At 39.4% G+C, this 22,286-nt stretch overlaps 1 protein-coding gene across 6 annotated transcripts in view; it reads left to right on the plus strand.

The window, feature by feature from the left end:
* Nucleotides 1-1,785: 1,785 nt before the first annotated feature.
* LOC126292242 (actin-histidine N-methyltransferase) overlaps nucleotides 1,786-22,286 on the plus strand; it is a 518,712-nt gene continuing 498,211 nt past the window's right edge. For 5 of the 6 annotated variants that reach the window (XM_049986132.1, XM_049986135.1, XM_049986136.1 and 2 more), the window contains exons 1-3: nucleotides 1,805-2,093; nucleotides 9,936-10,034; nucleotides 16,600-16,824. In XM_049986132.1, coding sequence (XP_049842089.1) covers nucleotides 1,958-2,093; nucleotides 9,936-10,034; nucleotides 16,600-16,824 — 460 coding nt within the window. In that variant the 5' untranslated portion in view covers nucleotides 1,805-1,957. Of the gene's footprint in view, nucleotides 2,094-9,935; nucleotides 10,035-16,599; nucleotides 16,825-22,286 lie in introns of all 6 variants that reach the window. The other variant, XM_049986134.1, reaches the window with a different exon arrangement.

The following is a 22,286-nucleotide window of genomic DNA, read 5'->3' on the forward strand; positions in this document are numbered from 1 at the left end:
TTCTGGCTCAATATGGTTCATAAAATTATTTTCATTGTTATTCTTAAGAGAACGCATAAAGTTGTAAAAGATGGCCAAATTTTATTTCTTTAGAAAAACTATTGCCCGAGATATTACAGTTCAAAGTCGCCAAAAATTCACGCTGGCTCTGCGCGAGTCGTATTCATCCGAGAAATATTCGGCACAGGGTGGGTTGGGCAGCTCGGGCCGATCCACTCCCGGCGGCTGCTCCAAGGCACAGACACGCAGCGCAGGTAGACAGATTACGCCGCAGGCCACGGCGCCTCAGCGCGCCAAGTAGGTGGCGCGTCTTCAGTAGTCAAAGGGTTAGGCACGAAATAGCAGCACATCAGCACCCCACGTGGCAGGCTCGCGAACGTCTTTGACGTAACTTGGTGATCAGCTGATTGCAGAACTCCTCGCCACAGTCTATTGGGCATTAAGGTAAAAGTAGACAAATTTGAGCTTCTACAAACACAATATTTGAATAGATGAGGCAGAGGGATGCAATTAATGCCGGAAGAGAGCAAAAGTCTAGCGGCTCTGGCCTTGAGGTACGATAAAACTTATTAATGTTGTTAGACAGTCCGTCTGATTTTTCGAGATAATACAGCTCCACTCTCGTTCCTAGTAACCTACTGTCTGATACATAAACTACACCCCTACATGCACATAAAAAGGGTGGTGGATCGATTAGGTGGTTTTAGTTTCTCTTCAGTTTTGAGAAGATTTCCATTTATTTGTGTCCAGAGGCCACGAAAAAAATCAGTAACACAAAGTATTTATCCATATTTAAATCTAGAATGACTATGTCGTGACAAACAGAATACCAACATCTCATTTTGCACGCAAGAGGAGGCAACAGTAAAATTAATGCTATAGGAGAATCCCAGGAAAATATGATAGTAATGCTGGTGACAACATCGTACATTACTACTACTACTTCTATTATTATTATTACCAACTATATGTTATTCACCGGCATTGGCTGGACGTACAGCATCAAGATACAATAATAGTATCACAATAAAATTAATAGACTATGGTATTATAATTTAATCAATGATGCTAATGTGAATATTAGAAAATATATTAAAGTTATGGACGAGATACAGTATAATTAAGACTAATTACACAACTACAAAATTAATACAAGAACATAGTGTACTTTAATAGCAGAGCCGCTGTTTCTGCCATGGTATCACTTAATGACTTGTTAGACACCGTTACTGTAATCCTCAGCTTTTCAAAAATACAGTAATATCGTTATGTTTGAAAAATTGTAATTCATAAAGGTTGTACAAACGTTGGTTCCGATTCTGACAATATTTCATGTGTCACGGTAAGTATCTAGATCTAAATGTGGGAGGAAATAAAGTTGTGTACTTCACAAAATGAAAAAAATGCTTAATTACAGAGACATATGATTAGTAAGTCACGCCTAGAGCTAATTACGTTATATAAACATCTAAGATAATCCCATTGACTCAGATATGGATAACATATCTGAACTTTTTGATTTACCAGCATACTAGTGGTTTGTTGTAGATAGTCTCCAAGTCAGGGAATTTGATACAATAGGTGTGTCCTCTACCATGCGTACCACAGCGTTTTGAAAAATGTAGATGAATAAATTATTTTGCTATGTCATTCAAACATATTCATTACTTTCGGAATAATTCTGGGCCTTCTTTCTTTTGCATTTGGAAATAGGTAAATATTGACAGTCGATTCCTGTCTTTTTGTTGCAAGGTTTGCACCGGAGTGTCATCGATACTCGGATTTGGATTTGACACTGTGGATCACATCGCGCTCCATCTGTGGAGAGCGCAGAGTAAATCTTTGATTTGTTCTGCTTTGTTATTGCTATATTTTGATTTCAAAACATTTTGATGGGAGAGACTGTAATTTATTGATCATAACGTATTATGTCACTTAAACGCGGTCTTTGCAGATAATGGGAAAAAAGGGCCACGGAAAATCTGGAGGCAGAGGAAAAGTACAAGAATCGAGTAACGAAACAAGCGCACCGCGGAAACTATCTCGCCAGAAAAGAAATGAACTAAATCAAGTATTGGAGAAGCTATTAAAAGGTAAGTGTTTACTTTTCTTGTACCCTTTGTGTAGAAGGTGCGTTCGTGTGTCATCCGGGCAAAAAGTTACATTGACTTAACCAGACATGATTTCCGTAAGCTCAGTAATGTTTTCCATATAGTTTTACTACACAGCACGATATGCTTATAAGAAATATAATTACATGTGATGAATGAATCTCTTATGTAGCTCTGGTGTTTGTTTTGTTGGTGCTGTGTTGAAGTAGGTCGCCAGTGTGTGTGCTATTTTTAAGGGAAAGTCCTAATGAGCACTACCGAATTTGAACATTTTTCATTCTCAAAAATTTCGTTCTGTTTGACGACGTGGTTCAAACATCAGGCCACGGCGTATAAATTGAAGAAGGACAAGAGCCTGCTAAATACAAGATTTAAGAATTCTTGACGAAATAAGCGCGTACTAGAAGCTGCTAGAATTGCGTTCGCGTCATTCGCATTCCCATGGATGATGTATGGGTTCTTGCTGTCGAGCTGTAGAAATGTCAGTCTTTCTTGCCATTCTACCTCATATTTATGAATGATGAACATCACACTTCCGGAACATATTGTTTCACGTGAAACAAATTTTCTGACTGTTATATTTTCCGCCGATCGAAACTACGGAAGCACATTGAAACGAGAAGCAGTATGTGACTGATAGTGAAGTAGTACATGTAATTAACCTCTGGTGTTAGACGGAAAATCAGAACAATTGTATAGCAGTTATTATTACTATTTGATTTTGTTTCACACTTAACATTTTTATCGTTTCCAAGTGGAATGGATGTGGTAGATGTCATAGGGACTTTATATCACAGCTTTGAAGCATGTGAATGTGTGCATTTTACTGTGATAATGATGTGACCAGTTCACTTCTATTGTAAATTCTTGTGAACCGAGCCTGTTGGTCTCATGATACTCCCACACTCAAACTCACCTATTGTGATTAATTTAACATGTATATCCCGTGGCAGTACCATGAATGAGAGACATAACCGGTTTGCAGATAGTTATTGAAATAGGGGCTATGCCTGCACGGATTTGTTGACCACTTTTAGCTCACCTTTAGGCAACTGTTTGTTGTAGAATAAGTGCCTGCAAATTGTGGCTTGTTTCCAGAGTTCTGTAGGCCTACTGTTTATGTGGTGTCATGCTTCATCTAAACTTTGACGATGGGGTGGGGGAGGGATATTTCCTGGTCCCAACTGAAACTTAAAATGAAACCTAATAATGTTAATTTGAGTGATTGGGAATAAATTAAAGTACATTGCCATGTTGCCAGTAGAGGAAAATAAGGACCATAACCTAACCTTCAATTGTAGAAAGCAGGCAGTTGCACAGCTCTCTTTTGCACCCACCTTGTAATTTTTGTGTTTCTGATGCTCATGCCAGGCTGTGATTACAGGAATAGTTTGTTTTATTGGAGACATAAATTGTGTTCTACATTTTTATTGATTTAATCACTTGCCACATTCTCTTTTTCACCTTATGTGAAGCCTCTTCAGTATTAGCATGCCTGATTGGGTATTTGGTTTATTCTGTTGGTACTCATAGTTCAGAGTCACTTATTATAAGCATTGTGTACACTTTTTCTTGAAATAAATATAACACTCAGTGTGACATACATGCTCTCACAAGTCACAATCCAACAGTTTATCCTAGTTCTAATTAAGAGAAATCGCCTATTTTGCTGTATGTGATGGTAATTGACGGGATGAATCTATCAGAAGGTCTTAAAAAAATGAAGTTTACTTCATGCCATTTTATCGAAAATTTGTTAATTGTGGCTGTGTAAAATTACAGTTTAATTTCTATGATAAGGTAAACACAGCCACTAGCCACTTTTAAAAATGCTATTTATTAAGAACAAACAGTGCATCAATAGTCTTCAACCAGTAGGGTTGTCATCAAACAGCTGTTGGAGTGCAAAATATGGTGAATCTAACTGTTAAAACCAATAATGGCACTCATTGTTCTTATAATAAATGACATTACTAACACTGGTTGGTTACTGCTTTTACTTTAAGAATTAGCCCTTATAGACAGTTTTTCTCCAGAGAGACAGAAAAAGGAAAAGACGTAGCCACTTGTATAGCGTCTTTGATTTCTAGGACATACTACAATGAAATCCTATATAAAGTCCGTACACCTTGGCTTCCCTCTAAAATAATGTTTGAGATAATTGTCTCATCACTTTGTGGTCATATTACTGTTTTCTAAAAAGAGCTGTAAGGGTCTTGTGTGATCCTCTAAAGTAATTACTCCAACTTACATTCAATCATCTCTTCAGCACTCACAACCCCATGTCATCATTTGTAGTATATTCTCAATATTTCTGATACAGCAAGTTAGATTAAAAACTTCAGCTTCTGATGATAACCTTCACTATTAATATCTTGTAAGTGTTGCTTTGGTGCCCCCCCCCCCCCCCCCAAACGGGCCTAGATTGGTCGATTCACATCAGAAGTCGTGTCAAAAAACCTGCTTCTAAACACCACTAAGATTATAGTAGCTGCCCTGGTTAGGGTTTGTGTAGCAAATTCTGATTCCTATGACATCTTTAATGAGCATTCCATATGCTTGTTGTATTGGGCAATTTTTTAAAAATTTTATTTCGTTTTTCTTATCAACCAGAATTTTCAGTTTATTCATAATGCTGTAAGCAACCATAGATTTTTCTAAAACATAATTTTTACTATAGCATTAATGTTCTGCACATTGTTCAGATTGTTTGAATTTGCTGGTCCAATATCGTTACTTCCACACTAATAAATAATGTTGTAAATTCAAAGGCTCCTGAGGCTAAGACTGCCATGAGCCAGATACAGAACCATTAATATTCTTGAGCAATTGGATTATAAGTATTGAGCCTTGCCTGTGAGGACTAGTTTGCAAGATTTAGTCCCATAGGTAGAAAGAAGTTAAATAGATGGCACCCACTGACTAATACCTCCATCCCTACAACTACTCTTTCAGAGCACATGCTTCTGTAGTTTTGTCAGAAATGGGTGCAGATATAAGGTTAATCACTTCAAAAAATGCTGTCTAATGTCTTGAAATAATGATAGCTTAATCCTCCCTACTCCTTCAATTCCTCTAAGTCACTAACTGCCCTAAGACATGTTTAAGCCATCTCCCTCTCTTCCCTACTTCCTTTGTTTAATTTATTTTATCATAAACTACATGAGAAAGACCTCAAAAAACAGTCTTAAGTAGTCTTAAATCCACTCAAGTATTCAAGAATACCCTGATGTGAAATAAAGTACCATGTCATTGACTTATTCATTCCCTTACAGAACACCGAGAACATTCCAAAACATAAGAGAACAATCCAAAGCCATTAATTGAGGGGTCAAGAGGAATACTCTACACCAGGTGTTGATTTTGACAAGTGATATAATGTTAATGGCTGCTGTGACATACAACTAAATTTGAAAGCAAAAAAAACTGTGCTATGTTACACACTCATCTTTAGTGTAGTCTGTTTGGGAAAATATTACCATTGATATGACAATATAATCGGCATGATGCTCGCGATGTTTGTCTCATGTTTCCTATATCGCTGGTTAAAGCTGACAATTAGCATGAATATTCTTCTTCACCCATGCAAGTGATCACTGATGTTGATATTTATACCAGAATATTTTTATGATACGATCACAGTAGCAGAAACTGTTACTATAAATTGTACTACATATTTTATAAAGACTGGCACTTACAAATACGGAACATTTCAAAACATCCATAAATATTTAAGAACATTAAAGAAAACTGTAGAACTCTATGGATCATGCAACACTTTCTGGTGTTTGTCTACTGAATTTCTTGGCACCAAGGTACTGACAAACTTGATCTGCTCAGCTGTGGATAGTATGGTTGTGTTTCTTGTATTCCTTAGTGGGATGATAATGGAGTGCTTTGCCTGCCAAACAGTAATCTCTACTTGTTTGCTTTCTACTTCTTGTACACTAATGTTTTATTCACCCATTTGTGATTGTTGTCGTTCATGAGCTTCACTAGCTGTAACCCTACTTCATCCAAAGTCTAGTTTCCTCAACATTTTCTCTAGGTGTGCTTGTTGGTATCTTGCTCGATGCTCTTCTCTAATTTCATCTCACTGTTCATCTGTACAAGTTTCCTCCTCCTTGTCTTCCATGGTACAGCTAAATGTGCTTCTTGCTCCGCATATATTTCATACCTTTGCCGTTCTTTCAAGCAATTTACATTCTTTGAGATGTTGCTATTACTTTCTACTACTTTTGCAATTCCTTGATGCACTCTCATAAATTTCCAGAAGTATACTGACGCACACATCTTGCCATCACCTGTGTATACGCTTCTTATCTGAATCGTATTCTCATCAGAACATTTGGGAAACATTTTCACAATCGTTGTGGCAAATTCTCCAACATTCTTGAACTTTCTAGGAGAATACGGCACTTGATTTCCAGTTCTTTCACTGTCTTCCCAAAAGAAGTAAATTGGTGTGTTGCTCTCTTTTGACTCCCATATCATCAAACACAACCCCTATAGTTCCAAACTGAAACCTTCTTCAAGAATGGGGAGTGGAGGGGTGCAATACCACTAATAACACCTAGGGGGCTTTGGGGGTTGGTTGTAGAGTTAATATAAAGTTCTCGTGTTAGCAATGTAAAATGTATGATGCTTTGTTAAATATCGAAGAGGCAAAAGGCCAAGTAAATAAGTAATAAATATGCTGTAAAATAGTATAAATAAGGAGATGAGGAAAACTTGGGGACATGAGACAATAATGACACTAAGGCTTCTTTAGAAGAGAAAATGAAGAAAGGCAAACCATTTATAACATTTGTAGGTTTAGAGAAATCATTGGGCAATTCTGAATGGAATGCACTCTTTGAAATTTTTTAGGTGGAGGAAAATGAAGGAATCAGGAGGTAGCTGACAACTTTTATGGGAACGGAGTTGCAGTTATGAGAGTCAAAGGACATGTGTGGAGACAGTAGATGAGAACAGAATGCTCTTGGCTGTCCACATTTTATTCAATCCTCTAAAGGGAGGAGTATTCTGGGAGATGAAATAAAAACTTAAAGGTTTGTGAGTGGCATTGTAATTGTCAGAAATGACAAGAGTGTTGGAAGTGCAGTTGGATGTTGTCCTGAAAAGCAGTTACGAGATGAACACAGACAAAAGCAAAATAAGGGTAACAGAATATAGTCATTTTAAACTGGGCAATGCCTAGTAAATTAGATTAGCAAATGAAACAGTAAACAAAGATGAGTTTTGTTGTTAGCACATCAAAATTGCTAATGATAGCTGAAATAGAGAGGGTGTAAAATTCAGACTGGGCAAAAATAAAGTTATGTTACAGTTTGAGCAAAAGAAGGGAGTGGCTGACAGGACACATTTCAAGACATCAAGGAATTTGGTGATAGATGGAATGTGGGCATAGAAATCATAGACACACAAAGGGTGGAATGGAATAAGTCTCTTCAGCGGGCTGTAGATTGCACAGTTGGGGAGAAATGAAGAGGCTTGCATAGGCTAGACTCGCATGAAGAAATGCATCAAACCAATATTCAGATTGGATATTATAAATCCTTGGGTAACAGAAGAAATATTGTATTTAATTGATGAAAGGAGAAAATATAAAAATGCAGTAAATGAAGTAGGCAAAAAGGAATACAAACGTCTCAAAAATGAGATTGACAGGAAGTGCAAAATAACTAAGCAGAGATGGCTAAAGGGCAAATATAAGGATGTAGAGGCATATCCCACTAGGGGTAGATAGATACTGCCTACAGGACAATTAAAGAGAACTTTAGAGAAAAGAGAACCACTTGTATGAATATCAAGAGCTCAGATGGAAACCCAGTTCTAAGCAAAGAAGGGAAAGCAGAAAGGTGGAAGGAGTATATAGAGTGTCTATGCAAGGGCGATGCACTTGATGACAATATTATGGAAATGGAAGAGGATGTAGATGAAGATGAAATGAGAGATATGATACTACATGAAGAGTTTGACACAGCACTGAAACACGTAAGTTGAAAAAGTCCCCCTTATCTTAGAAGCTAGATTAAGGAAAGGCAAACCTACGTTTCTAGCATTTGTAGACTTAGAGAAAGCTGTTGACAATATTGACTGGAATACTCTTTCAAATTCTGAAGGTGGCAGGGGTGGAATATAGGGAGCGAAAGGCTATTTACAATTTGTACAGAAACCATATTGCAGTTATGAGTTGAGGGACATGAAAGAGAAGCAGCGGTTGGGAAGGGAGTGAGACAGGGTTGTAGTCTCTCAACGATGTTATTCAGTCTGTATATTGAGCAAGCAGTGAAGGAAACAAAATAAAAATTCAGAGTAGGTATTAAAATTCATGGAGAAGAAATAAAAACTTTGATGTTCACCGATGACATTGTAATTCTGTCAGAGACAGCAAAGGACTTGGAATACCAGTTGAATGGAATGGATAGTGTCTTAAAAGGAGGATATAAGATGAACATCAACATAAGCAAAACGAGGATAATGGAATGTAGTCGAGTTAAGTCGGGTGATGCTGAGGGAATTAGATTAGGAAATGAGACAGTTAAAGTAGTAAAGGAGTTTTGCTATTTGGGGAGCAAAATAACTGATGATGGTCGAAGTAGAGAGGATATAAAATGTAGACTGGCAATGGGAAGGAAAGCGTTTCTGAAGAAGAGAAATTTGTTAACATCGAGTGTAGATTTGTCAGGAAGTCATTTCTGTAAGTATTTGTATGGAGTGTAGCCATGTATGGAAGTGAAACATGGATGATAAATAGTTTGGACAAGAAGAGAACAGAAGCTTTCGAAATGTGGTGCTACAGAAGAATGCTGAAGATTCGATGGGTAGATCAAATAACTAACGAGGAGGTACTGAATAGAATTGGGGAGAGGAGTAGTTTGTGACACAACTTGACTAGAAGAAGGGATCGGTTGGTAGGACATGTTCTGAGGCATCAAGGGATCAACAATTTAGTACTGGAGGGCAGCATGGAAGGAAAAAATCGTAGAGGGAAACCAAGAGATGAATACACTAAACAGATTCGGAATGATGTAGGCTGCAGTTGGTACTGGGAGATGAAGAAGATTGCACATGTTATAGTTGCATGGCGAGCTGCATCAAACCAGTCTCAGGACTGAAGACCACAACAAGAACACAGAAAAATAGAAGCAGTCATTTTTCCCTCACTCCATATGCAATCAGGAAAAAAAGGGATGGCAGAGGGTATTACATATCCTCTGCCATCTGTGCAGTATGTATGTTTGGGTATATGTATGTATGTATGTATGTATGTATGTATGTATGTATAGCTGCACCAAACATCTCAGATGTGCATTCACCTTTTGCACTACATTGTTTTAGGATTAATTGAAGTGTGTGATACTGTTTGCCAATATATGATCGTACTGTTGCCTCTGAACAAACTTACACCTCGGGCTAAACTGCAAATAAGTATGTCACCCCATCTAAAATTTCTCATCACATTTGTTGGTTTCGTGAACTCACACAGTCACCTTCTGGCCTTACCTCAGTCTCGGGCTATGTTACCGATTAGACAAATCACCACATCCTACATTCCAAAAACTAATAACAACACAAAGATATGGTCAGTACTCTGTTCTCTTTCTGTTTGTGCCCATATGACATCACATGCCATGTCATTATGATCTTGGAGGACAAAGCTGACCTCCAGTACTGGTGGGCAGTTGACCTTTCTTTTCCAGATTCTGAAAGAGTGTGAAACTTGTTTTGGGATAACTTTCATGCTTCATAGCTTTCGTTTTAGTTTATATAAGTTGTAGACTAGCATTGATGTCTAGTTTACCTGTGTGATTGTTGCAGTAAGCACCAGTGTACCCCTCTCGCCCAATGCCAGCAGAGAATGGGAGTCGCACCTGGAGATCGACAGACTGTTGCAGAAAGTAAACCAGCTGGAGGCAGGTCAGTCTGCTTGCTCATTAGTGACCTCGTACCATTAATATTGTGTTCGTTGCTATCATATTGTTTCTCATTTGCCTTGCAGTTAGAGCTGCCATTGGCAACATCATTCAAGATATGGAAAATAGATAAAAACAGTTTTTTAAGTTTGTGTTTAGTATGTCAGATCAGTAATATGGTTTCTCCTTGTTTTGACAATATTATGAAAAGGACACATTGCAACTCACCATATAGTGGAGATGTTGAGTTACGGACAGGCACAAGAAAAAGACTGCTGTACAAGTATGATTTTGGCCTAAGGGCCTTCCTTTGAAAGACACACACACACACACACACACAAACTCTGGGAAATTAAACACCTCCTCCCAATGGCTTGGACAACTTCCTCACGTCATGTACGCTATTGGTAAGTATCGTTTCAGTCACCATTATTTGTTAAGTGGAGACACCACATCACTCTGCTTACTGCAACACAGCATTGACAGTGTGCCATTTTCTGACCCAAGCGCTATTTCATAGCTGTTTACATTTTAATATATGTTACCAGATACAGCACAAGCTGCAGATCATGTTTTACTTCTTATTCGTCTTAGAAATATAGCAAAGGTAATTTAGTTTCCAACCGTTCCAACATCCTCCTGGAATGAGAGGTGATTGTTTTTAGCTGTCCCTCTACTCCAGTCAGTTAGATTTGGAGTATTATTGACTTCAAGCTCATCTGGTAACAGTAGCCAGATGACCTCAGAAGATCACACACACACACACACACACACACACACACACACACACACACACACACACACACAATTTCGAGCTTTCGCAAGCGGCGGCTGCTTTGTCAGGAAAGATGAAAGGATGTGCGTGTGCGGGTATATACCTATCCTTTTTTCCCCCTAAGGTAAGTCTTTCCGCTCCTGGGATTGGAATGACTCCTTACCCTCTCCCTAAAAACCCACATCCTTTCATCTTTCCTTTTCCTTCCCTCTTTCCTGACGAAGCAGCCGCTGGTTGCGAAAGCTCGAAATTCTGTGTGTGTGTTTGTGTGTTTTATTCATTGTGCCTATCTATTGGCCCTTTCCCGCTTGGTAAGTCTTGGAATCTTTGTTTTTAATATATTTTTCCCATGTGGAAGTTTCTTTCTATTTTATTTAAATCTATCCTTTTCATATCATTGTCATTATTCCATCCGGTGTTTGATTTCTTCTTGTTTTGATCTACTTGGGTAGTTTGACAATGGTATTACAACACAGTGGACAAAGACGTGGCTGGGGTGAGAGCACCATTGTGTTTAAATCTGATAAGAATGGAGAGAGGCAGTAACAGTGTACTCTCTAGTGTTCCTAGAAGTGCAGCACTGCCACACACTATATGTTTATACACTGGTTGATTAAAGGCTTCCGGACACTAACAAGTGGACATTAATATGGTGCGAGTCCACCCTTCACTTTTATGGCCACATGAACTCTGCTGGGGAATGTCTGAATGTCTGTGGAGGAATGGCATCCCATTCTTCCTCAAGAGCTGAAACTTGAGGAAGTAGTGATGTCAGACATTACAGTCTGGAGTGAAGTTGTTGTTCTGACTCGTCCCAAATCTGTTCGTTGGGTTCAGTACGGGACTCTGGGAATGCCAGTCGACTTCAGGAATGTTATTGCTCACCCAACATTCCCACACAGAAGCTGCTTTGTGACAGGCTGCATACAGTCAGTGACAGTCTCCAAACTCATGCTCTACTGTACGCAGTACACGTTGCTGTAAAGCGTGTTTTATCCTTCCACATTTAGTGTTTTCCTGACGAGAAGATCGCACACTAAACCCCATATTGTAGGATCATCTACAGTACTCCGTACTTCACTGTTTGCACTACACAAGCGTAGGTAACATTCTCGAGGCATTTTCCAAACCCAAACCCTTCCATCGGATTGCAGCAGGGTATAACCTAACTAATCACTCATTTCCAATGATCCACTGTCTAGTCTTGTCACTCTTTTAATAACCTCAGTCATTGCTCAGCACTGATTATAGAAACTTTGTGTCTTATGAGGAGGTGCTGGAACATTGGACCCCATTCTTTTTTAACTCCCTACGCACAGTCTCTGCACTAACTGGGCTGCTGGTAGCAGTTTGGAACTCGCAAGTGGTTCCACTTCTGTCGTGCGAATTTTTGCAACCACCCTGTGCAGTGTATGACAAGCTCTGTCTGTCAGCACGTGAGTCCTGCCTGGCTGTGGTTTAACTGTAGTTGCTTCTTTGCATTTCCACTTCAATATTGTGGCTTCAGAAAGGTGAAAATGTCCACAGTGGATTTGTTACTCAGGCAATAACCAAGTCAGTGAGTTCTCTTGACTGACCACTTCTGTAGTTTGTAGTTATATGCTGACAACACAGTACTCTCTTGCTCCTTTTACACTGGTGGGTCGACCTCTCATGGCGTGTGGTGGTCAGTTCCACATTGTCTGGATACTTTTGATCAGAAAGTGTTCAACAGTGCCCTGTGTAATACAACAGCCAAACACTGGCTGCTACTTTTGTTTGATAAGATTCCACAGACACTTGAAAGGTGTCTTTGTTAATAGGACCTGTAGAACATATGTACTACCATTTGTGGAAATTGCAACACACAGAAAGAAACGCAGAATTCAGTTAATTTAATACCACTGGTTACCTTTTCAAATCTGTACACGACTTTTGAGCCCTACTATTCAGTATGTCATGTGGCCACCGTGCGCTGCAATTAGAGTTGTGGCATTGAATCGATAAGGTTCTGAATATGTTCCTGAGGGATTTCCCTCCTTGTAGTAGTTTGTATCTGAGCCCACAAATCCGTGACACCAGTGACTGAAGGACCGAGATGCACCAGGTGCCAACCGACAATATCCCGTACATGTTCAATGGCCGACATGTCTGGTGAAAGTGCAGGGAAGCAGTGGTACCTGTCACTCTTCGAAGAAGACCTGTACATCCCTCACAGGATGTGGCCAGTCATTGTCCTTTTGAAATGTGGCCTGTGGAGATGCCTGAAGCAGGGGGAGTACCTTGGGCTCAACAACCTGCGTTAGGTACCGGTTGTTGTTCAAAGTGCCTGCAATATGTAAGAGGTGAGATCAGGTATTGTAACCGATGGCACCCCAAACTGTGACACCTGTTGTTTGTCCACTATGCTGCTCCACAGTGCAACCCTCCAGGTTGCACTCACTACGGTACCGCTTGGTCACAAATGCGGCCATCACTGTAGGACACGTTGTAGCGGGACTCCTCCAAAAAGATTGCATGTTGCAACTCGGCACCCCAGTGTCAGTGTGCACGTGCCCATTGCAGTGGGAGTAGCTTGTGGTAACTGGACAATGGAAGCCGAAGTAATGGCATGCTTGCAACCAGTCCAGCTTGCAGCAGATGGTGACGAACTGACGAGTTCACACCTGTTTCAGTGCTCCAGTGATGAGCCAACACTGTGGATGACGCTCTACGGTCTGTAATGGCCATGTGGACAAGATGATAGTCATACTGTGCTGTGCTCATGTTCCGGGGTCTGGTTCCCACTCGTTGATGCTTATGACCTCCCTGTATCCACTGCTTCCACACACGCATAACTGTCATAGCAGCATGCCCTGTGTGAACCAAAATGTCACGGTATGTCAACCCCTTTTCCCAGAGACCGATCACTCTGCCCCGTTCGAACTTGCTCACATGCTGATATGACTCCCTCTGATGTCAATGAGGCATACTGGCACTCACTGTATTGTTTCCACCTTGTGTGACAGCTCTGCGCTGACTACACTAGTCACAACTCTGACCCTGTCGGACTGACACTAGAGGGCTCTGTTCGGCCTACATGTACCCTATCTCGCTGCAAAATGTATCGCATATTGCTTGCAAACCTGTCGCCACTTCCACAGAGTGTAGTGTTATTTGGGTAATTCCTTCTCTGTGTTGCACTTTTCACAAACGACAGTGTACATGTATGAATGCTAAATATCATTTTACTGCACAAATGAAGTTCACGCAGTGTGTGTGTGTGTGTGTGTGTGTGTGTGTGTGTGATACACAGTGTTGATGGAATAAAGTTAAAAGGAATTTGTTCAGTTTACTTCAGCAGGTGGGATGTAATGATTTGGCATCTCAGAATTGTTGGAGGAGTTAGTTTAAATTACTGTCCTTAAACTTCTCAGTATACGGGAGTGAAAATCTTTAGTAGACTAAAAGACAAGGAAATTCCTAACTTGAAATATGGTATACTAAAAACCGAAACTAATGATAAAATTTAATTTGTACATAACATGCTTGGAGATAAAAAAGTGATCTATTACAGATTATCACTTAATGAAACACTCAAGATCGCAGATAATCATTTATTTAAAAATGACTGGTTTTGGCCTTCATGCTTGCCATCTATAGATTAGGAGCGTCATATGGCTAAAGCTGATGGTGCGTAAGACAGTTGCATGATGCCACGGTCTACCGCTCCGTAAATGACCGTGCCATCACACATCTGTTCTGTGGACCACCAACTTCAGCCATATGGTGCTGCTGATCTAAAAGTGGCCAGCATAAAGGCAAAAACCGGTCATCATTTTATAAATGAATGATTATTTGCAATCTTTACTGTTTCGTTAAGCAGTAAAATGTTACTTCTGTAAGAGGTGATAGACAAAATGATTATTTCGGCAAGGTGACATGATCATTAGCTTCATCATGTAAATGTAATTATGTAATTTCATTCTCAGGGGGTGGGAGTATTAATTTTAGAGTACTGCTTGAGCTCATTAGCCAAAATTTTAGGTGAATGGATTGCATTACTATTTTTTTTTAGCATGTGCCCTGAACCCTTATTCAGAATTTTCTGCCACGAGATGAATAAATCACTAGGAAAGGAAAGTGAGAAGGCATAGACCAATGGTAGTCATCAGATGGTAACAAGCCTTTAAATATTGTTATTTTGAGCTTCTGGTTTAATCTTCAAGACAATATCAGTCTCAAATGGAAAGACAGTTCCACTCTGTTATTTAGTGAACAGAATATGAGATTATTAAAATAGGACCAGATTCGTGATGATTGAGAACCCCCTAGCAGATAAAACTCAACAGGACATCAAGAGACGTAAAGAAATTCTGGGAGTTTGCCAGGGGATTGTTATAGCTTAATGAAATGATTCCAGGGCATTATTGGCTGAGAGAGCACCACGTGGGTAGTTTCACTACCATAGTGCATATCTGTTTCCTGCCACTTCAGTGACATGCATGTCATTTATGATAACACAACACCCAGTCCCCATGTGGAAAAAATCCCTAACCCGACCGGAAATCCAACCCGGAACCACAAGATGCAGAAGGAGCAGAGCTAACCACTAGACCATGAGCTGCAGACATTATATCTTGATGATCTATTGGATAATGTTGGAAGCTCCATGAGGATGTTGAAAGACAGTGCCACTTCCAGAATGCAGGAGGATCTGTAGAGAATTGTTCATTGTCACAGGGGCTGCCAGTTGACCCTGGATGTTACAGAACATTTGTTTAACCAATTCTTCAGTGCTGCACATCAGTCTGGGACCCTTATAGAGTTGGGTTAGTTGGAGAGAGAGAGAGAGATGATCAACAAAGAACAGCACATACTGTCATAGGTTTGCTTAGTAAGCACAGAGAGTTTCACAAAGGTGCTTGACAAACTCCAGTGGAAGACATTACAAGAGAAGTGTTGAGTAGTGGAGAGATTTACTGTTGAGTAGCGAGGTCAGTTATTCTGAGAAGAATCAAGAATTGTATTACTTTCTCGCATCTGTGTATTTTGCATTGAGTGCAATGAAGAAATTGCAGAAATTGGAGCTCGAACAGGGGCTTACTCAAAGTCATTATTCTGCAGCACCACTTGTCAGTGGAACAGGGAAGGGCGGACGTAATAGTGGGACCAGAAGTCCCACTTTCCTCTCAGTGAGGTGGCTTGTGGATTATAGATGTAGACATCGAGCAAAGTGCATGTCCCTGCCTAACCCTTTGTTGATTTTAATTGAAGCAGCTACACTCATGTGAAGAGAGAGAGAGAGAGAGAGAGAGAGAGAGAGAGAGAGAGAGAGAGAGAGAGAGAGAGAATTACACACAACACCTTGAACAACCAGAGATAGGACATTGACTCATGCTGCATCCATCTGGTTGGCATTGGATCACAGCACTGCACCCATTGTTTCACCATATCCCACACATTTTTGATTGGCTATCTGATGATCTTACAGATGTACCTGCTAACTTTATTTTCAAACTATAGAAAATTATGAACTAACATTCTAATTCAGTACTGACAGCTGATTCAGGATTCATTGTATTCAGTTCGGGTTATTCGTCACACTACTTGTTACTGACATCAGCATATGATACATCAGCTGCTAACACTGTAAATGCTTTTATACTGACCAGTATAATACTCATAAGTTTTTTCACATGTGTTCCTCAGTGTAACTGGATTTATGTGATATGTTGAACATGTGACTGTGCTCCAGGTAGAACAGCCACTTAGTTAAAGCTTAAAGGTGAAAGATTGTTTCATGTGCTGACAGTCTTGTTTCTGTTCCAAACAGCCATGAAGATACCACCAGAGAAGGAGCGCACAGGATGCACAGAGCGGCTATTGTCGTGGGCGGTGGCAAATGGTGCAGAGGTGCGTGGTGTTAAGGTCACCCATTTCCCAAACTATGGTTTGGGTCTACAAGCAGAGAGAGACATCAGTGAAGGCGAGCTAGTGGTTGCAATCCCGAGGCACATCATGCTGACAACAGACACTGCTCGAAAGTCACCAATACTTGGTAAGTCAGTTCTGGTGACTCTCATGAAAAGAAGTTGTGGTTCTGCTTATGCTGCCTGCATGTCACTTGAATAAGAAGCTTTATTCCAAACTATAGGCTAGTTTCAATCTAGCAGCAGCTTCTACCATACAATTATTTTATCATACATATGCTATTGATAAATGACACGAGGAAAAAAAAAAAAAAAAAGAGAATGTTAGGGCATGTTCGAAATACACTGTGGTCCCACTGAATATGAAACACATTACAGAACATAATCTCAGGTAATTGTGTTAACACCTATTGCCAAACAAAATATGCAGCACAAATGAGTACATGGATGAAAAATTAATTATCCCAACGAAACATAATGTTAATATTCTGCAACACTGCCTCTAGCTTTGACAGCCTCAATTTGGCAAGGCAGAGATATGCAAAATCGAACTAAAGCCAATTATTGATTATTAGATTGCATAGAGCTACCAAATTGTGGGCATGTGGATTGCTATGTTTCATCTGCTTTTCCGAACATTCCCAGATATTTTCTGTAAGATTAGGATTTAGTGATTCAGTGCGACATTCAAAATGCCTTAGTGTAAAACCAGGAATATATGTGTGCAAGCTTGTGAACTGTCATCTTGAAAGGTGGGTTATGCTTGGTGGAGCACTGCATACATGCGGCAAAACCATGTGACTAGTGCTCGCTGCCCAGTGCTCACTTTGTGTGTGCATGTGCAAGCGCTCGGCCAGCTGTTTCCACACTCGGTATTATGTGGTTTCACTCTGTATCGTGCAGTGTGCACTCACAAAGCGCTGGGCGACACCCGCATGACAGGGAAACATGGATTCTATAAAGCTTTGTCACGACATAGCACCACTAATGGTCCTGGCAAGTGCTGGAATTCATTTAGGATTTTAATTTCTTGTTAGCTGCCAATTTTCCATGTTTTGTATTAAGAAGGTGAAATCTGTGCACCTGAGATTCAACAAGAACTAGCAGAGTGACTAACTATGATTATGTATAATGAAATGTAAACTGATAATTGAATATTGAATGTTACTGATTTAGATGTGGAAGTCTAAATTTTTGTAAATGAAAGCTAATGAAATAATTCTGACATCCAGTCTTCGGCTAAAATCACTGACATGCAGACGTATTTTGAACCGACCAAATGAAACAGATTTATGTTCACGGGCATGGAAACTGATAGATTGTCTACTTTAGTTATAATTTTGAAAAAAATTCCATCCAGTTACATGGCAGGCTCTCGTGAATAAATCGAACAATGAACTAAAAGGACCTGTTACATTTGATATTAACTGCTGTGACCACAAAGAGGAATGAAATGCAAGGTATAGTGGTAAGCAGAAATGGGTATTATTCATATAAATTTGGTGTCTGGATAATTGTTAGAATAAGCAGATCATTCAAACAAATTTATTCACAAATAAATTAATTGTAATCTAATTAACAAATAACACCACTGTATTTTCTTTGATTGCTTCTTGTGTCAAATTCTGTAACTGGTGCTCGTTCTCTTGGCTCAGCGCAATTTCTGTTAGATATATAACTTGGTAATGTGCCTCTGTGGCTCAGTGGATTAAGTCCCAAACTACAAAGCTAAAGTTTTTGTGTTCAATCCCCAGTTGGCGCCAACTGTTACTTTTCACTTCTTTCATCTGTAACGGTGACAAAAATGCCAAGTGAAGGATCACCATATTTCTAAGTAGTAAAGCACTGCATTGTTGAAACCAATCTTCAGACTGAGCACAGCTCAATGTACAAATGAAACATAAAAATACTTAGAGAGGGACAGCCTTTGCAGTTGCACAGCTGACACAGCCCTATTCAGCTGTCTGTATCTGCCAGTACTTCTTACCCTCCCCCTGCTAACATGTGCAAGTACTCTAAGTAAGTAGCCATTGATGAAAATGCATCCAACACAAACTCTTAATTTTAAACACCTTCCTCAGATTGCCAACACTATTAGATACGGCTGTCTCCTTGATATAATTATGCAAGTCATTCATGTTTGTAATACTACAAAATAAGTGCATCAAGTAAGAAGTCAGTGATTGGCAACAACTGACATCACCAGACTTTTAATCTAAATTTACATGGATCCTCTGCAAATCACACTTCAGCGCCTGCAGAGGGCTCTTAAAACTACATTCGCAATAATTCTCTATTATTCAATCTCGAACAGTGTGCAGAATAAATGAATATCTATATCTTTCCTTGCATCCTCTGATTTCCCTTTTTTTTATTATGGTTATTGTTTCCCCTGGTGTAGGGCAATGTCAGCAAAATAATTTCACATTTGGTTGCGATATTTCTTGACTGAAATTTTGTGAGAAGATTGTGGCACAGCAAAAAATGCCTTTGTTTTAATGACGTGCACCCCGTCTACCTCAAATCCTATTTCACACTAATATAAACCATGCTGCTGCTCTTTAAACTTTCTCCATTTACTCCATTAATCCTATTTGATAAGGACCCCACACCGCACAGCAGTACTCCAAAAGAGGATGGACAAGCTTAGTAGTATTGGCAGTATCTTTAACAGATCTGTTGCATCGTTGAAGTGTTCTGCCAATGAAATGCAGTTTTTGGTTTGTCTTCCCCACAACAATTTCTATGTTGTTCATAATTGTAATTCCTAGGTATTTAGTTGAATTTATGGCCTTTAGATTTGACTGATTTATTGTGTAACCAAGGTTTAATGGATTCCTTTTAGCATTCATATGGATGACCTCACCCTTTTTTGTTATTTTCTGTCAACTGCCAATTTTTTGCACCATACAGATATCTTTTCTAAACTGTTATGAAATTTGTTTTGACCTTCTGACATCTTTACTAGACAAACAACAGCATCATCTGCACACAATCTGAGGTGGCTGCTCAGATTGTCTCTTAAATTTTTTATATAGATAAGAAACAGCAGAGGGCCTATAACACTACCTTGGGGACTGCCAGAAATCGCCTCTGTTCTATTTGATGACTTTCTGTCAATTACTACAAACTATGATCTCTGATAGGAAATAATGAAACCAGTCAGATAACTGACAAGATATTCCATGAGCATAGAATTTGACTGTAAGCCAAATCCTTTGTCAGTAGTACTCAACACTTCGTGTGAGTAAAGAGCTAATTATGTTTCACAAGAATGATGTTTTCTAAATCTGTGTTGACTGTGTGCCAATAGACTGTTCTGTTCAAGGTAATTCATAATGTTTGAACACAATATATGTTCCAAAATCACGCTGCATATCCACGTTAATAATATGGGCCTGTAATTCAGTGGATTGCTCCTATTGCCTCTCTTGCATCTTGGTGTGACCTCTGCAACATTCCATTCTTTGGTTACATGTCTTTTGTCGAGTGATCGATTACATGCGATTGTCCAGTATGGACCTATTGCATCAGCATACTCTGAAAGGAACCTAACTGGTATACAGTCTGGACTGGAAGACTTGCTTTTATCAAGTGGTTTAAGGTGCTTCACTACTCTGAGGATACTTATGTTGGCAGCTGTTATTGGTTGAAGGAATTTTGGAAGGCTGTGTTTACTAACTCTGCTTTGACAGCACTGTCTTTGATAGTATTTCCATTACTATTGTGCAAAGAAGGCATTGATTGTGTCGTGCCATTAGCATAGTTTACAAATCACCAGAATCTCTTTGGATTTTGTACCCTGTTTCAAGACAGTTTGCTGTGGAAACTATTATAAGCATCTTGCATTGAAGTCCACGCTAAATTTCAAGCTTCCATAAATGATTTCCAGTCTCGGAGATTTTTCATTTGTTTAAATTCAGCATGCTCTTTTTTTTTTCATTGTTTCCCAAACAATGTTCTGACCCGTTTTGTGTACCAAGGGGGATCAGCTCCCTCGTTTGTTAATTTATTTGGTGTAAATATCTTCAAATTCAAGCTATGGCTGGGCTACATTTACCGATATAATGTTAATTTGGAAGGAATGTAGATTACCTCTAAGGAAGGTGTCAAGTGAATTTTTATCTGCTTTTTGAATATGTATATTTTTCATTTATTTGTGGCGGATTTGGGAGTTATAGTGTTCAGTCTGACAGCCCTGTGTTCACTAATCCCTGTATCCACTTTGATGCTCATTATTAACTCAGCATTATTTGTCGCTAAGAGGTCAAGTGTGTTTTCACAACCATTGACTATTCAAGTGAACTTGTGAACTAACTGCTTGAAATCATTTTCAGAGAATGCATTCAGTACAATTTCGGGGGATTTTTTAAGTGTACTGTCGGACTTATACCTGTATTTTTGCCAGCACGTCGAGGGTAAATTGAAGTCACCACCAACGAAAATTGTATTAGTCGGGTATGTCTTCGAAATTTACTTCCAACCTTTTGGCAATTGTATCATCTGAGTTGAGAGGTTAGTAAAAGGATCCAATGAGTATTAGCTAAAGTCTCTTAAACTGTTGATGCAATGCTGCTGAATGTTTTATTATTCAAAAATGTTTTTGGATTCACAGTGGGTAGTTCCAGAAGAGATCCTGAGTTTGGATACAAAAAAGGTTTAAAATATTGCAGCACACTGGCAGCTTTATAGAGAAAGTGTCAAGAGGCCATTGCAACAAAAAAATTTGAACCTTTTTTTTCCACCTTTCTACACCAACTGCAATTGTTGCATCACCATCTTACCTAAAACTTAAAAACAAATAGTTCCTGTGTTGCAGTTCATAACCTAGGGAAGCTTGCAACAAACTGCAGGCATATAACAGCCAAAGAAATGTCAAAGAAATTGGGGCAAGAGTTCCAAATCATGTCATAAAAAGAAAATTTTTATTTTGAACATGATGGGAGGTGTATGTAATGTGGAACCACAATGAATTATTTGCGAAAACTACAGGGGAACTGGTGATAACTCAGATTTTTGCTGAATACGATTATGATTTGACAGTCTTGTTTCACCCTGAATTAAAGGCAATTTCAGAAGATACGTCACATCGATATGCTCTTTACATGTGTAGAATGCACGTTCTTTAGTGTATCGCAATGGCATATTTTTGCAAATCAAATGAATTTGCTGATGAAAATAAAATAGAAACTTCCACATGGGAAAAATATATTAAAAACAAAGATTCCAAGACTTACCAAGCGGGAAAGCGCCAGTAGACAGGCACAATAAAATAACACACAAACACACACACACAAAATTATGAGCTTTCGCAACCGGTGGTTGCTTCGTCAGGAAAGAGGGAAGGAGAAGGAAAAATGAAAGGATGTGGGTTTTAAGGGAGAGGGTAAGGAGCCATTCCAATCCCGGGAGCGGAAAGACTTACCTTAGGGGGAAAAAAGGATAGGTATATACTCGCGCATGCACACGCACACAGACACAAGCAGACACATTTAAAGGCAAAGAGTTTGGGCAGAGATGTCAGTTGAGGTGGAAGTGCAGAGGTAAAGGTGATGTTGAATGACAGGTGAGGTACGAGTGGCGGCAACTT

This window comes from Schistocerca gregaria, chromosome 9 (assembly GCF_023897955.1).
Source record: "Schistocerca gregaria isolate iqSchGreg1 chromosome 9, iqSchGreg1.2, whole genome shotgun sequence".
In the NCBI taxonomy this organism is placed as follows: domain Eukaryota; kingdom Metazoa; phylum Arthropoda; class Insecta; order Orthoptera; family Acrididae; genus Schistocerca; species Schistocerca gregaria.